Raw genomic sequence first — 13,859 nt, 5'->3', positions numbered from 1 at the left:
CACATCTCTCCAAAAATTATTTAAGCTTACAACAGGACCAAAACATATGAGTTAGAGTAGCCACCTCTACATTACATCTGTCACAAATAGGGCTTGTATTAGGACATATATGTGCCAATTTATCTTTAGATATATGGGCCCTATGTACTAAAACTGAATTAAGGAATGGCGTGCACAGATAGATGAATAATTAACTAGGTAATAAATTTTACTCCATTGATCATCTGAAAGTGAATGTTGAAGTTCTGTTTCCCAAGCGCGTTGAACCTTATCATTAGATGACATGCGAGCATTCATTAACTGTTTATAAAATGATAGCTATTAATCGTTTTTGAAATGGTTAAAGCTGAAAAATAGCATAAGCCAAATTTGAGGAATAGGCCCCATCCAATTCCTAAGTGGACATTGAGCCCTTGGACACTTCCTCACTTTATTTTTAATATATAGTATTTCTGTTTTATGCACAATTTTCAATATACATATACTGTAATTGATTTATTATTATTTTGCTTTTTCTTCTATATTATGTATTGCATTGTACTGTTGCTGCGAAGTTAACAAATTTCACGTCACATGACGGTGATAATAAATCTGATTCTGAATCTCGATCTTGCCCACAGAACCTCCTTTCTGTTTCCCTAGCTAATGAAACTTCTACCACCATGACGTGCCTCTTCTCCCCACCTCACCCTTCTGAGTCAGAGAGCCAGACTCAGTGCCAGAGACCTGACCGCTGTGACTTCTCTCTGCTAGGTCATCCCTCCCTCCCCTCCCGACTGCATCTGAAGTGATGTATCTTTTGAGGGGGATAGCCACAGGGGTACTCTTCACCCCTTTACCCTTCCTGATTGTCACTCAGTTACCTGTGGCCTGCACCTTGAGTGTAACTATCTCTCTCTATACATCCTATCTGTCATCCCTTCAGTCTCCTGAATGATCTGGAGTTCTTCCAGTTCTAGCTCCTGAATGCAGAGTGTTAGAAGCTGCAGCTGAATGCACTTCTTACCGGTGTAGTTGTTAGGAACACTGGATGTCTTGTGTATTCAATCGGTGAACCTGAGTGAGCTACATCTTCTCATGCTTAGGATCTCCAATTGGCTGCTGCTCAAAAAAAGTGAGTCTAGGATCAGAGGGCACTGCATCAGCGTACAAGAACATTTCTTGAAAACAGAGATGAAGAGGAATTTCTTTAGTCTGAACGTGGTGAATCTGTTGAACTCATTGCCACAGGCGGCTGTGGAAGCAGTCATTGGGTATGCTTAAAGTGGAAATTGATAGATTCCTGATTAGTAAGGGCATGAAAGGCCATGGAAGGAAGACAGGAGAATAAGGTTAAGAGGTTTAAACCACAACTGTTTTCATATATTACTGTCTCATTTTCTAAATTTAATGTGTATTTATGTAGGATTTTTGAGCTAATCTAAGAAACAGCATGCATGTCAAAATCAAAAGAAAAATTTCAAAACCTGTCAACAATTTACTAGATATTAAAAACCAAAATTGTGAATTTGAAGTATTCATCTCCTTCATAATTACTATGCTCACTTCTCTCGGGTGCAATACTGTCTATTATCTTACTAATTCACCCAATTTGTTGTAGAAAACTGGAGAATCTCCTGAATAAATACTCCTTCTGTCTGTAAAGTCCAACAGTATGGTAGATTTTCAACAGGCCAAACCAAAATGAAGACAAAAGAGCATTCATGACAATTCAGGGAAATGATAATGGGGAAGATTACAACACTATCTCAAAGACACTGAACATGGTTTGGAGCTCAGTTCAATCCATAGTGAAAAGTGGAAAAAAATATGAATACACAGCGACACTGCCTAGGTCAGGCTGCCCCTCTAAACTTAGTTGCCAAAGAAGAATGGCTTTTGTAAGATGCTACTGTGATGCCAACAGTCACTCTAAGTGATGTGCAAAAGTCAGTGACTGCAACTGGAGATGAAGTTCATAGCTCCACAATCTCCAAGGTCTTGTACAAAAATGATATTTATGAGTGGCATAAAAAAAAAAGGCATATCCTTGCCTGTAAAAACTTTGCAAGATAATGTAAAGATGTGGAAGATGGTTTAGTGGTTGGATGAGACTGAAGTTGAACTTTTGGGCCTCAACACTATGCTTAAATTAATAGTGCACATCAACCATCCCTAATGTAAAGTACGACAGAGGGAGCTTCATGCTGTGGGGATGCTTTTCATCAGCAGGGTCTGGAAATTGGTCAGGATTGATCGGAAGATGAATGCTGCTAAATACGTGAGATCCTGGATAAAAATCTACTAGCCTATACCAGAAAGCTTAAACCAGGGAGAAAGATTGTATTTCAGCAGGAAAACCACCCAAAGCACACTGCCAAAACAACCATGGAGTGGCTTTAAATGAAGAAAATTAATGTTCTTGAGTGGCTGAGTCAGTGTCCTGACTTTAACCTGATTGAACATCTCTAGCCAGACCTCAATTGCTGTCCACTTCCACTCCCTAACTAATCTGGCACAGCTTGAACAATTTTTCAAGGAGGAATGGGCAAATGCTGCTCCTTCATGTTGTGCAAAGCTAATGGAGACTTATTCATAAACCACTACTACTGGCTGTAATAGCTGTGAGATGTGGTTCAGCTAAGAACTGAGAAAAGATGGATGAATACTTTTGAACTGCTATTTGTTTTTCAAATTTTAGTTTTTCATGCTTACACTTTTCCCTGTTTGAGTTCTACTGTGTGAGAAAAGGATCATGTGATTCACAAATCAAAATTCTCCGTCACATTGATCAAAACCCCTGGTTGTAATATTTATGTGAACAAAAGACTGGGGGCTGAATAGTTTTACAAAGCACTGCAGTCATATGGATTGCACCTCCACCAACCCTGCTTCCTGTAAGAACTTCATTCAATTCTCCCAAGTCTTTCTGCTGTATCTCTGTACCTCTAAGATGTCTTCCCTGCTCTTAAGCCAATGTTTCCCTTTCTCCCATAGCTGACAGGGCTTAATCACATTTCCTGTATTTCTGTCAGCTATTTTCAGCTAGAATGAGGATAAGGTGCCCCTTCTTGCCTTTTGCCGCATCAGCTTCTGTATATGATAGATCATCCTCCACAATTCCCACCAACTTCTGATATCAGCAGCAACCTTCCTTCTCACACAAGTACAAGGGCTGCAACATCTGCCCATTTATACCTCTGTCTCTCCTCTCCCCATTCCCCATCTGTTCTTCAAACTAAAACAGCTCCTCCAGGTGAAGCAGAAGTTCACTAGCACTTATTCCAGTGTATTCTATATGGTGCCCATGATGTGATATCCTCTACATTAGAATCAGTTATGTACCATGGAAAGATGCTCCTTGGCCCAACTCATCCATGTGTTGCTGAGCTTGTCCCATTTCCTTGCATTTAATCCCTCTCGCTCTGTACCTCTCCTATATATGTACCTGTTCAATGTCATTACAATTGTACCTGCCTCTGCCATGTACTGTGATAGCTCGTTCCATATACTCATTAACTGGTATGTGGTAAAACCTGCCTATCAGGTTCTGTTTAAATGTTTTGGACCTATGCCTTCTGCTTTTAGACTTCCCTAACCAGGAAAAAGATTGTGACAATACAACTTGTGTCTCTCTTGACTTTATAAACCTGTATAAGACCACTGCTCAGCCTTTTTTGCTCCACAGAAGCAAATCACAGCCAAGTGAATATTTTCTGCAGCCTTTCTAGCTTAATCAAATTATTCCTATAGTATGGAAACAAGAGTAGGTGGAGCTCATCAGCCTGGGAAGGCAGTCCATCTAAGAGAGAGAAAACTCTGATTTCAAACCTCCGCTGCCTTGCAGCCATACCCACTCATGGGAAAGGCTTTGGGAGTAAACCCTGAGGACAAATCCAGAGCTGGAATCCCTAAGGCAGTCCGACGTTGCCTTCAACCTCGCTCTGGCAACTCCTGCGACGTCACTGGTGCCAAGCTGTATCGGCCCTTGCCCTTCCCTTGGACAACATCAGTGGTGTGGAGAGGGGAGACTTGCTGCTTGGGCAACTGTCAGTCTTCCATACAATCTTGCCCAGGCCTGCGTCCTGGAGAGGACTTTCCAGGCACAGATCCATGGTCTCGTGAGACTAACGGATGCCATCATGGAAACAAGGACTACACACACCTATTAAACTAAAGACACTACAGAGGACAGTAAAAACAGTAGAGAGAATCAGTGGTCTTCCTCACCCCCTATTGTGACAGTTACCAGAAGTGTTGTAGACAAAGGGCCCAAAGCGTTGTTGAGTTTGGTTGTATATAAGTATAGTCAGATGACAATGAACTGGAACACAATATTCCAGGTCAATCTCTTGTGCCATGACGTGACAGTTTCTGTATTCAGTGCACTGTCCGATGAGAGCAAGCATGCCACCTTCACCTTGTCTATCTGTGCTGCCGCTTTCAGGAACTGTAGTTGTACCCCAGGGTGTCCATAATGTACTGGTTAGGCACAGGAGTACATTCAGCCAGAGACTCATTCCACCGAGATGTAACACTGAGCGTCATAGGAAGTCATTCCTACCTGTGGCCATCAAACTTTACAACTCCTCCCTAGGAGTCAATAGGCTGGTCCTGGACTTATTTCCACTTGGCATGATTAACTTATTATTATTTAATTATTTATGGTTTTATATTGCTATATTTCTTCACTATTCTTGGTTGGTGCGGCTGTAACGAAACCCAATTTCCCTCGGGATCAATAAAGTATGTCTGTCTGTCTGTCACTGTTCAACGGTACTTCCAAATGCCCTGCCATTCACTGCCCGTGTCTTGCCTTGGTTTACACTTGGTCATGTCCTAGAGATTTATCCACCTTTGTACACCTCAAGACCACTAGCACATCCTCTTTCATATATGTTTCAGTTCATTACCATTCTTGTTCTGGATTCCCTAGCTTCCATGACTATCTTCACAGTGAGTGCAGCAGAGTAATTAAACAAAGATCAAGTTGACTGTTTTATAGAATATCCCTGCTGAGTCTGATCTTCCAGATGTGTGTCGCTTAATTTTCCATCCTATTTCCACCCTGAATTCTTGGCTTCTGCTCTACATTTCTCCAATGATGCCCAGCATAATTTACACTAAACAAAGTAATTCAAGTCAGTGTCATTGTGTGTAGTTTTAATTAAAATGAAATGGCAAACCTGAGCAATTTACCAAAGCTACCAGATAATAAATGACGAATAGTCACTTTTGATGAAGCTCTTATCAGGACAAAAGGTTGTTGATGTACTGAGTTTCTTTATTGCTGTTGAGGGGCACTGATTAAGTGGACAGTCAGAGGCTTTTTCCCACGGCTGAAATGGCTAACACAAGAAGGCACAGTTTTAAGGTTCATGGAAGTAGGTACAGAGGAGATGTCAGAGTTAATTTTTTTTATGCAGAGTGTAAGTGCATGAAATAGGCTGCCGGCGATGGTGGCAGAGACAGATGTGAAAGGGTCTTTTAAATAACTCTAATTAGAAAATTAGAGGGCTATGGGTAACCCTAGGTAATTTCTAAAATAAGTAAATGTTCGACACAGCGTTGTGGGCCGAAGGGCCTGTGTCGTGCTTGCAGGATTTCTATGGTTCTATGTACTATTAGTTTCTACAGCTCCTGAAAACAACCCAAGTTTCCTTTGTTTATACTTAATGAAAATCAAAGCCTGACAGGATGGAAGATCGCTCAGCTCATCAAGTCTGCACCTGCTCAGAAAGAAATAACCGTTAGCTTCTTCCTTCTTGCTAGCCTTGCAGGTTCTTTCCTTTCCTTTCCAAGTATCAGAGTCAGTGAGTCAAAGGTGATGTAATGTGTTCCTTGTACACTAATAGACAGTTTATTTAGAAAACATTGGGGGAAGCACAACTATTGGTCTCACAATGAAGTGGCATCTTCTCCAGAGAATTATATAGTTTATACCTGATTTGTACACATGAACAATCTCATCTTACAGAATTGTGGTCACCAGGCGTAATGGGTATTAATCAATTATTGCTGCTGTGACTGTGTTGTGTTGCCGTGATATCTTCCCTTTAAGTTGCTGTCCATTATCCTATTGTTGGTTAGTATTAAAGCTGCTTCCTCTATAGTGAATTCCAGATTGGAATATGGCTGCAATAGTGAGGATAGCTTTTAAAATGCTGAGCAGTAGGAACCCATTTCCTTGATTGTTGGATTACTCAGCCTTGGGATCTGATGCTATGCCTGCTACAGTCACAGAACACCTGAAGGATATGGCAGTCTTTTGACCTTTGTCACCTGTACTGTTGCATACTCTAAACTATCATAGGGATTTCTGTAATTTGCAATGCTGATTGACTTGGGAAATTAAAGAAGGTATAGAAAAGGTTTATAAACTGACTTTTCAGATTCCCACATGCATGGAGAATTTTAATATTCTGCTTTTAGCAGTAGAAATTGGATTAATCAATCTCAAGTCTACACCTTTGATTCTAGTATTTTCCCCCTTCTGTTCCAGTTCTGATGAAGTGTCTAGGCCTGAAATGTTGACTGCTTATTCCTCTCCATGGACGTTGCCTGACTTGCTGAGTTCATCCAGCATTTTGTATGTGTTGCTCTGCTTTTCCAGCAGCTGCAGAATTGCTGTGTTACTGATTTAATTATTTATTTACTTTTTAGATAAGCATCTCCATGGAGATGAAGTGGGGAAAGCAGAAGATCCATTGAAGACAGGACAGTCAGCAGAGACCAAACCCGATCAGGAGCATGTTACTTTGCATGCATATATTGGTGTTTCACTGGTCCTTGGATTTGTTTTTATGCTTCTAGTAGATCAGATAGGAAGCTCTCATGTACACTCCAGTGATGGTAAGAGCCACAAAACCTCAGTACTGCTCTGAGAAATGCAAAATGTCAATGTGGTAGTCAACGTGCCTGTAGTTATGCAATTTTTCTAGTTCCATGTTGCTCCTTGGAGGCTTTATGTTTAGTTTGTTGAGATCAGTCAAAAGGTTAAAGAATGTCTTGCTAAGAAGCACTGGAATAAAGTTCAAAATCCAAGCTAATCAAGTGTAGCATCCATACTAAGCTGTTCCAATTCATCAATATTTCCAGGATACTTTGCATGAACAGACCTCCTCAGGTCTGTATTTTGACTTTCCAAACACAAACACCATTCCGTTATTGATTTACTCCAGTGTTTCAGATCATTGTCTTGTTGCATCATCCAACTTCTATTAAGCTTCAGGTGATGGACCACTGCACTGACATTCTCCTGTAAAATGTTTCGATACAATTTTGAATTCATTGTTCCCTTAATGATTGCAAGCTGTCCAGGCCCTGAGGCAGCAAATTAGCTACAAACCATAATGCTCCTTCCACCATGCTTCACAACTGGGATGAGGTTTTGGTGTTGGTGTGCAGTGCCCTTTTTCCTGCACACATAACAGTGTGCACTTCTGCTAGAAAGTTCAACTTCTGTCTCATCTGTCCGCAGAACATTGTTTCAAAATCATTGTGGAACATCCAGCTGGTCTTTTGCAAACTTGGCATGCAGCAATGATTTTTGTTTTGGAGCGCAGCAGTTTTAATAGTTTAACAGTTCCATTTAATATCAAAATTGTATACAATTGACATCCTGAAATTCACTTCCTTCACAGGCATCCATGAAAACAGAAGAGTGCCCCAAAAAATGAATGACAGTTATATCTTAGAACCCCAAAGCCTCCCAACTCCCCTCTCCCACGCACAAGCAGCAGCCAAGAAATGACCCCCCCACACACCCGCACCCACTTACACAAAAAAAGCATCAGCACCCTCCACCCACCAAGCATGCAGTAAACACCATGATATGCAGTACAACGGAAACTAATTGTTCACCCAACAATTTGACCTGCCACAGCCTCTCTCCCTAAAAATAAAAAGGGAAAAGGAGGTGTCCCCTTTCACAGCGGGGAGAAGGGGGGGCCATAAACAAAACAGCGCGCTGATTGCGGTATTGGAAGTCTGTCGCGTCGTTATTTCCCCGTAGATTCTGTGGGCTGAAAATCAGCAACAATCTCTCAATAACCAACAAGAGAGCACAGCTGAGAGTTTGCCGTCTCAGACAGCTGATCTGCTGTTCCTGATAGAAACATAGAAAACATAGTGTAATACAGGCCCTTCGGCCCACAAAGCTGTGCCTAATATGTCCCTACCTTAGAACTACCTGGGCTTTACCCATAGCCCTTCTCTAAGCTCCATGTAGCCATCCAGGAGTCTCTTAAAAGACCCTATCGTTTCAGCCATGTCCTTGGGATATTGAAAGATGGCCACTGAGAGCATGTCCCACTAATGCAAAGAACTGAAGTCTGAGTGTAACTCCAGGTCAGGATCTTCAAGAGAACCCTATCCACCCTGAAAGTAAAAAGGAGAGACATCAAAGGTAGAAATTAAGTTGTTTTCATAGATGAACAGGAAGGAGTTGCAATTTTGTGCCATCATGACTTCACCTCCGCCAATGGGGTTTCCTTCCATGCACATTCTTGTTGAGTGTTTCTCTTATAGTAGACATGTTATCAGAAACGTTAGCAAGTTCTGGAGATTTTTGCAGGTCTTTTCCTGTTACCCTTGGGTTCTTTTTCACTTCCTTCAGTGTTGTACCTCTGCTCTTGGTGTGATCTTTGCAGGACTCCCACTCATAGGGAGTGTACTGAATTTCCTCCATTTGTAGACCGTTTCTCTTGCTGTGGTCTAATGAACACTTGGCTCTTTAGAAATGCTTTTGTAGCCTTTTCCAGCTTCATGCATCTCTGTAATTCTTCTTCTAAAGTTCTTCCTTTGAAAGTTATTTTGATCAAAGCATGGTGCACGTAAACAGATCTTTCTTGAGAAGAGCAGGCTCTGTCAGTAACCTGATTTTAGTGTGTCTTTTTTTAATATAGGACAGGGCACCTCTACAACCCACACCTCCAATCTCATCTCATCAATTGGAACACCTGTCGCCAAATTGCTTTTGTAGAAGGCATTACCCTAGAGATTCACATTCTTTTCTGAACCCAGACTGTGATTGTTTAAATATCAGTGAGAAGTAGTAGAATTGTTTGTGTTATTAGTTCAGGCAGAATGTGTTTGGCTATTATTGTGACTTGGATGAAGATCAGACCACATTTTAACCATATAACAATTACAGCACGGAAACAGGCCATTTCAGCCCTTCTAGTCCGTGCCAAACGCTTACTCTCAGCCCATAACCCTCCATTCCTTTCCTGTCCATATACTAATTCAATTTTACTTTAAATGACAATATCAAACCTGCCTCTACCACTTCTACTGGAAGCCCGTTCCACACAGCTACCACTCTCTGAGTAAAGAAGTTTCCCCTTGTGTTACCCCTAAACTTTTGTCCCCTAACTCTCAACTCATGTCCACGTCAACTTTATCTAACCCCCTCATAATTTTAAATACCTCTATCGAGTCCCCCCCCGCCCCCCAACCTTCTACGCTCCAAAGAATAAAGACCTAACTTGTTCAGCCTTTCTCTGCAATTTAGGTGCTGAAACCCAGGTAACATTCTAGTAAATCTTCTCTGTACTCTCTCTATTTTGTTGACATCTTTCCTATAATTCGGTGACCAGAACTGCACACAATGCTCCAAATTCGGCCTTACCAATGCCTGGTACAATTTTAACATTACATCCCAACTCAATGCTCTGATTTATAAAGGCTAGCATACCAAAAGCTTTCTTCACCACCCTATCCACATGAGATTCCACCTTCAGGGAACTATGCACCATTATTCTTAGATCACTCTGTTCTACTGCATTCTTCAATGCCCTACCATTTACCATGTATGTCCTATATGGAATATACCTACCAAAATGTAGCACCTCACACTTATCAGCATTAAACTCCATCTGTCATCGTTCAGCCCACTCTTCTAACTGGCCTAAATCTCTCTGCAAGCTTGGAAAACCTACTTTATTATCCACAATGCCACCTTTCTTAGTATCATCTGCATACTTACTAATCCAATTCACCACCCCATCATCCAGATCATTAATGTATATGACAAACAACATTGGACCCAGTACAGATCCCTGAGGCACACCACTAGTCACCGGCCTCCAACCTGACAAACAGTTATCCACCACTACTCTCTGGCATCTCCCATTCAGACACTGTTGAATCCATTTTACTATTTCAATATTAATACCTAACGATTGAACCTTCCTGACTAACCTTCCGTGTGGAACCTTGTCAAAGGCCTTACTGAAGTCCATGTAGACAATATCCACTGCCTTACCCTCGTCAACTTTCCTAGTAACCTCTTCAAAAAGATTTCAATAAGATTTGTCAAACATGACCTTCCACGCACAAATCCATGTTGACTGTTCCTAATCAGACCCTGCCTATCCAGATAATTATATACAGCATCTCTAAGATTACTTTGCATTAATTTACCCACCACTGATGTCAAGCTTACAGGCCTATAATTGCTAGGTTTACTCTTAGAACCCTTTTTAAACAATAGAACAACATGAGCAGTAGGCCAATCCTCTAGCACCATCCCCGTTTCTAATGACATTTGAAATATTTCTGTCAGAGCCCCTGCTATTTCTACACTTACTTCCCTCAAGGTCCTAGGGAATATCCTGTCAGGACCCAGAGACTTATCCACTTTCATATTCCTTAAAAGCGCCAGTACTTCCTCCTCTTTAATCATCATAGTTTCCATAACTTCCTTACTTGTTTCCCTTACCTTACACAATTCAATATCCTTCTCCTTAGTGAATACCGAAGAAAAGAAATTGTTCAAAATCTCCCCTACCTCTTTTGGCTCCATACATAGCTGTCCACTCTGATTCTCTTTGGGACCAATTTTATCCCTCACTATCCATTTTGCTATTAATATAACTGTAGAAACCCTTTGGATTTATTTTTGCCTTACTTGCCAAAGCAACCTTGTATCTTTTAGCTTTTCTAATTTCTTTCTTAAGATTCTTTTTACATTCTTTATATTCCTCGAGCACCTCATTTACTCCATGCTGCCTATATTTATTGTAGATATCTCTCTTTTTCCAAACCAAGTTTCCAATATCCTTTGAAAACCATGGCTCTCTCAAACTTTTAACCTTTCCTTTCAACCTAACAGGAACATAAAGATTCTGTACCCTCAAAATTTCACCTGTAAATGACCTCCATTTCTCTATTACATCCTTCCCACAAAACAAATTGTCCCAATCCACTCCTAAATCCTTTCGCATCTCCTCAAAGTTAGCCTTTCTCCAATCAAAAATCTCAACCCTGCATCCAATCCTATCCTTCTCCATAATCATATTGAAACTAATGGCATTGTGATCACTGGACCCAAAGTGCTTCCCAGTACATACCTCCATCACCTGACCTATCTCATTTCCTAACAGGAGATCCAACACTGCCCCTTGTCTAGTTGGTACCTCTATGTATTGCTGGAAAAAACTATCCAGCACACATTTTACAAACTCCAAACCATCCAGCCCTTTTACAGTATGGGCTTCCCTGTCTACGTGTAGAAAATTAATATCTCCCACAATCACAACCCTGTACTTACAACAAATATCTGCTATCTCCTTACAAATTTGCTTCTCCAATTCTCGCTCCCCATTAGGTGGTCTATAATACACCCCTATAAGTGTTACTGCACCTTTTCCATTCCTCAATTCCACCCAAAGAGTCCCTAGATGAGCCCTCTAATCTATCCTGCCAGAGCACCGCTGTAATATTTTCTCTGACGAGCAATGCAACAGCTCCCCCTCTTGTCCCTCCAATTCTATCACACCTGAAGCAACAAAATCCAGGAATATTTAGTTGCCAATCATACCCCTCCTGCAACCATGTTTTTACTTCCAGGTATCAATCCATGCTCTAAGCTCATCCACCTTTCTTACAATGTTCCTAGCATTAAAATAAATGCATTTAAGAAATTCTCCACCTCTTACTCTCTGTTTATCTCTAACTGTGCAAACAACTTTACTATCTTATTTTTCTTTCTTCTCCCATACATCTGTTCCTACACTCTGGTTCCCCTCCCCCCTTGTATCTAGTTTAAATCCACTGGAGCCTCTCTAGCAAACCGACCTGCAAGAATGTTTGTCCCCCTCCAATTCAGATGTAAACCGTCCCACCAGAAGCCCTCCCTCCTGCATCATGTCTTCAGCTACGTGTTGATCTGCGCTATCTTACTGTTTCTAAATCCGCCTGCGCGTGGCTGTGGTAGCAATCCTGAGATTGCTATCTTGGAAGTCCTGTCCTTTAACTTGGCACCTAGCTCCCTAATCTCACCTTTCAAGACCTCCTCAGTCTTCCTACCCACGTTATTGGTCCCTACATGGACCATGACATCCGGCTGCTCACCCTCCCTCTTGAGAATACTGAGAACTTGATCTGAGATATTGCGGACCCTGGCATCAGGGAGGCAACAGACCATCCGGGATTCTTGATCTCTTCTACAGAACTTCCTATCTGTCCCCCTAACTATCGAATCCCCTATCAGTACTGCTCTCTTCTTTTCCCTTCTTCCCTTCTGAGCTGAGGGTCCAGTCTCGGTGCCAGAGACACAACCACTGCAACTTGTCCCTGGTAGGTCGTCTCCACCAACAGTACCCAGAACGGTATACTTATTATTGATGGGAACGGCCACAGGGGTTCTCTGTTCATTCTGTCTAATCCCCTTTCCTCTCCTGACAGTCACCCAGCTACCTGTCTCCTGACTCTTAGGGGTGATTATCTCCCTGTAACTCCTGTTTATTTCTGCCTTTGCCTCCCGAGTGATCTGAAGTTCATCCAGCTCCAGCTAACAAGGGTTGCCTGTGTCTTATCAGAAAAAGAAAATTACTCAAACTAGGCATAATGTCAATTCAAAAGTGGAGCAGTTGATCAAACCTTTATATAAGGGTGGTCAGTGACTGCATTAACAATTTAGTATCTCATCAGCAGTGGGAGTCAATACCAAAGCAATAGGAGTAATGCAGTAGATGTTAAAAGCTGTAATTTGGAAAGATTTTAGTGAAGAGTTGAAGTAATACAATTAACAGTATTATTTTGTGTTATTTGAGGGCTGTAAGGAGGTGAGAAAAGACTGAAGCATTACCAATAAAACTGATGACCTATTAAGCTGCAAAGAACTGCATTTGGTAGGAGCCATTCTATAGATGTGGCTGTAAATAGGATCTAGTTTCAGCATATTTGAGAGATGGTAATAATGGATTGGAGATGGTAATAGTGGATGGGATAAGAATAGCAGAAAGAAAGGATATTTGTCTGGAAGCATGGGATTTGGGATATGGTAGTCTGAGTGGAGGATTGGGGGAAGCAAGATTTCAATAAATAGAAAATTAATTGACAGAAGAGAGTAGGAATAAGTGGTTCATTTTTGGTTTGGCATGTTGCAAATAGTGGTGAACTGCCAGGATCTCAGCTGCATAACATTTTTTTTTTCAAAATTACTGATGGTGCAACGATAACTATAAAGATAGTTGATGAAGCTGCATTGGAATTTTGACAGGTAGGTGGCAGATAGAATATAATACAGGGAGAACAGACTGTTCACTTTTACAAACTATGGAGACATAGAACTTGAAAAATTGGGTAATATCGGTGTTCAGATGCCCCTCGAGTGCTCTTGTACATACATCAATGTGTTAATGTCAGTATGTTGGTATGGTAAGTAATTAGAGTGAGGTAAATGTTATGAGAAGTCTGGAATTTAAAAATATGAAGTTTTACTTGTATTTATATAGGACTTTGGTCTGTTTAGGTCCTTTTACCCAGAAAGGGGTATTCTTTCTTTTACGCAAGTGTAGCAAAGGTTAAAATGAGCCTGTAAAAACTCAAAGGATTTCAGGCCAAGCAATCAATCTGTGAAATTTAATCCTATA

The 13,859-nt window shown here is 41.1% G+C and overlaps 1 protein-coding gene across 1 annotated transcript in view; it reads left to right on the top strand.

Moving 5' to 3' along the window:
* The window catches only part of slc39a9 (solute carrier family 39 member 9), a 60,149-nt gene that overhangs the window by 32,511 nt on the left and 13,779 nt on the right, over positions 1 to 13,859 (top strand). The window contains exon 3 of the mRNA XM_073040440.1: positions 6,643 to 6,831. Coding sequence (XP_072896541.1) covers positions 6,643 to 6,831 — 189 coding nt within the window. The remainder of the gene's footprint in view (positions 1 to 6,642; positions 6,832 to 13,859) is intronic.

Source organism: Hemitrygon akajei, chromosome 3 (genome assembly GCF_048418815.1).
Source record: "Hemitrygon akajei chromosome 3, sHemAka1.3, whole genome shotgun sequence".
NCBI lineage: Eukaryota > Metazoa > Chordata > Chondrichthyes > Myliobatiformes > Dasyatidae > Hemitrygon > Hemitrygon akajei.
This window is presented reverse-complemented; position numbering and strand designations above follow the sequence as displayed.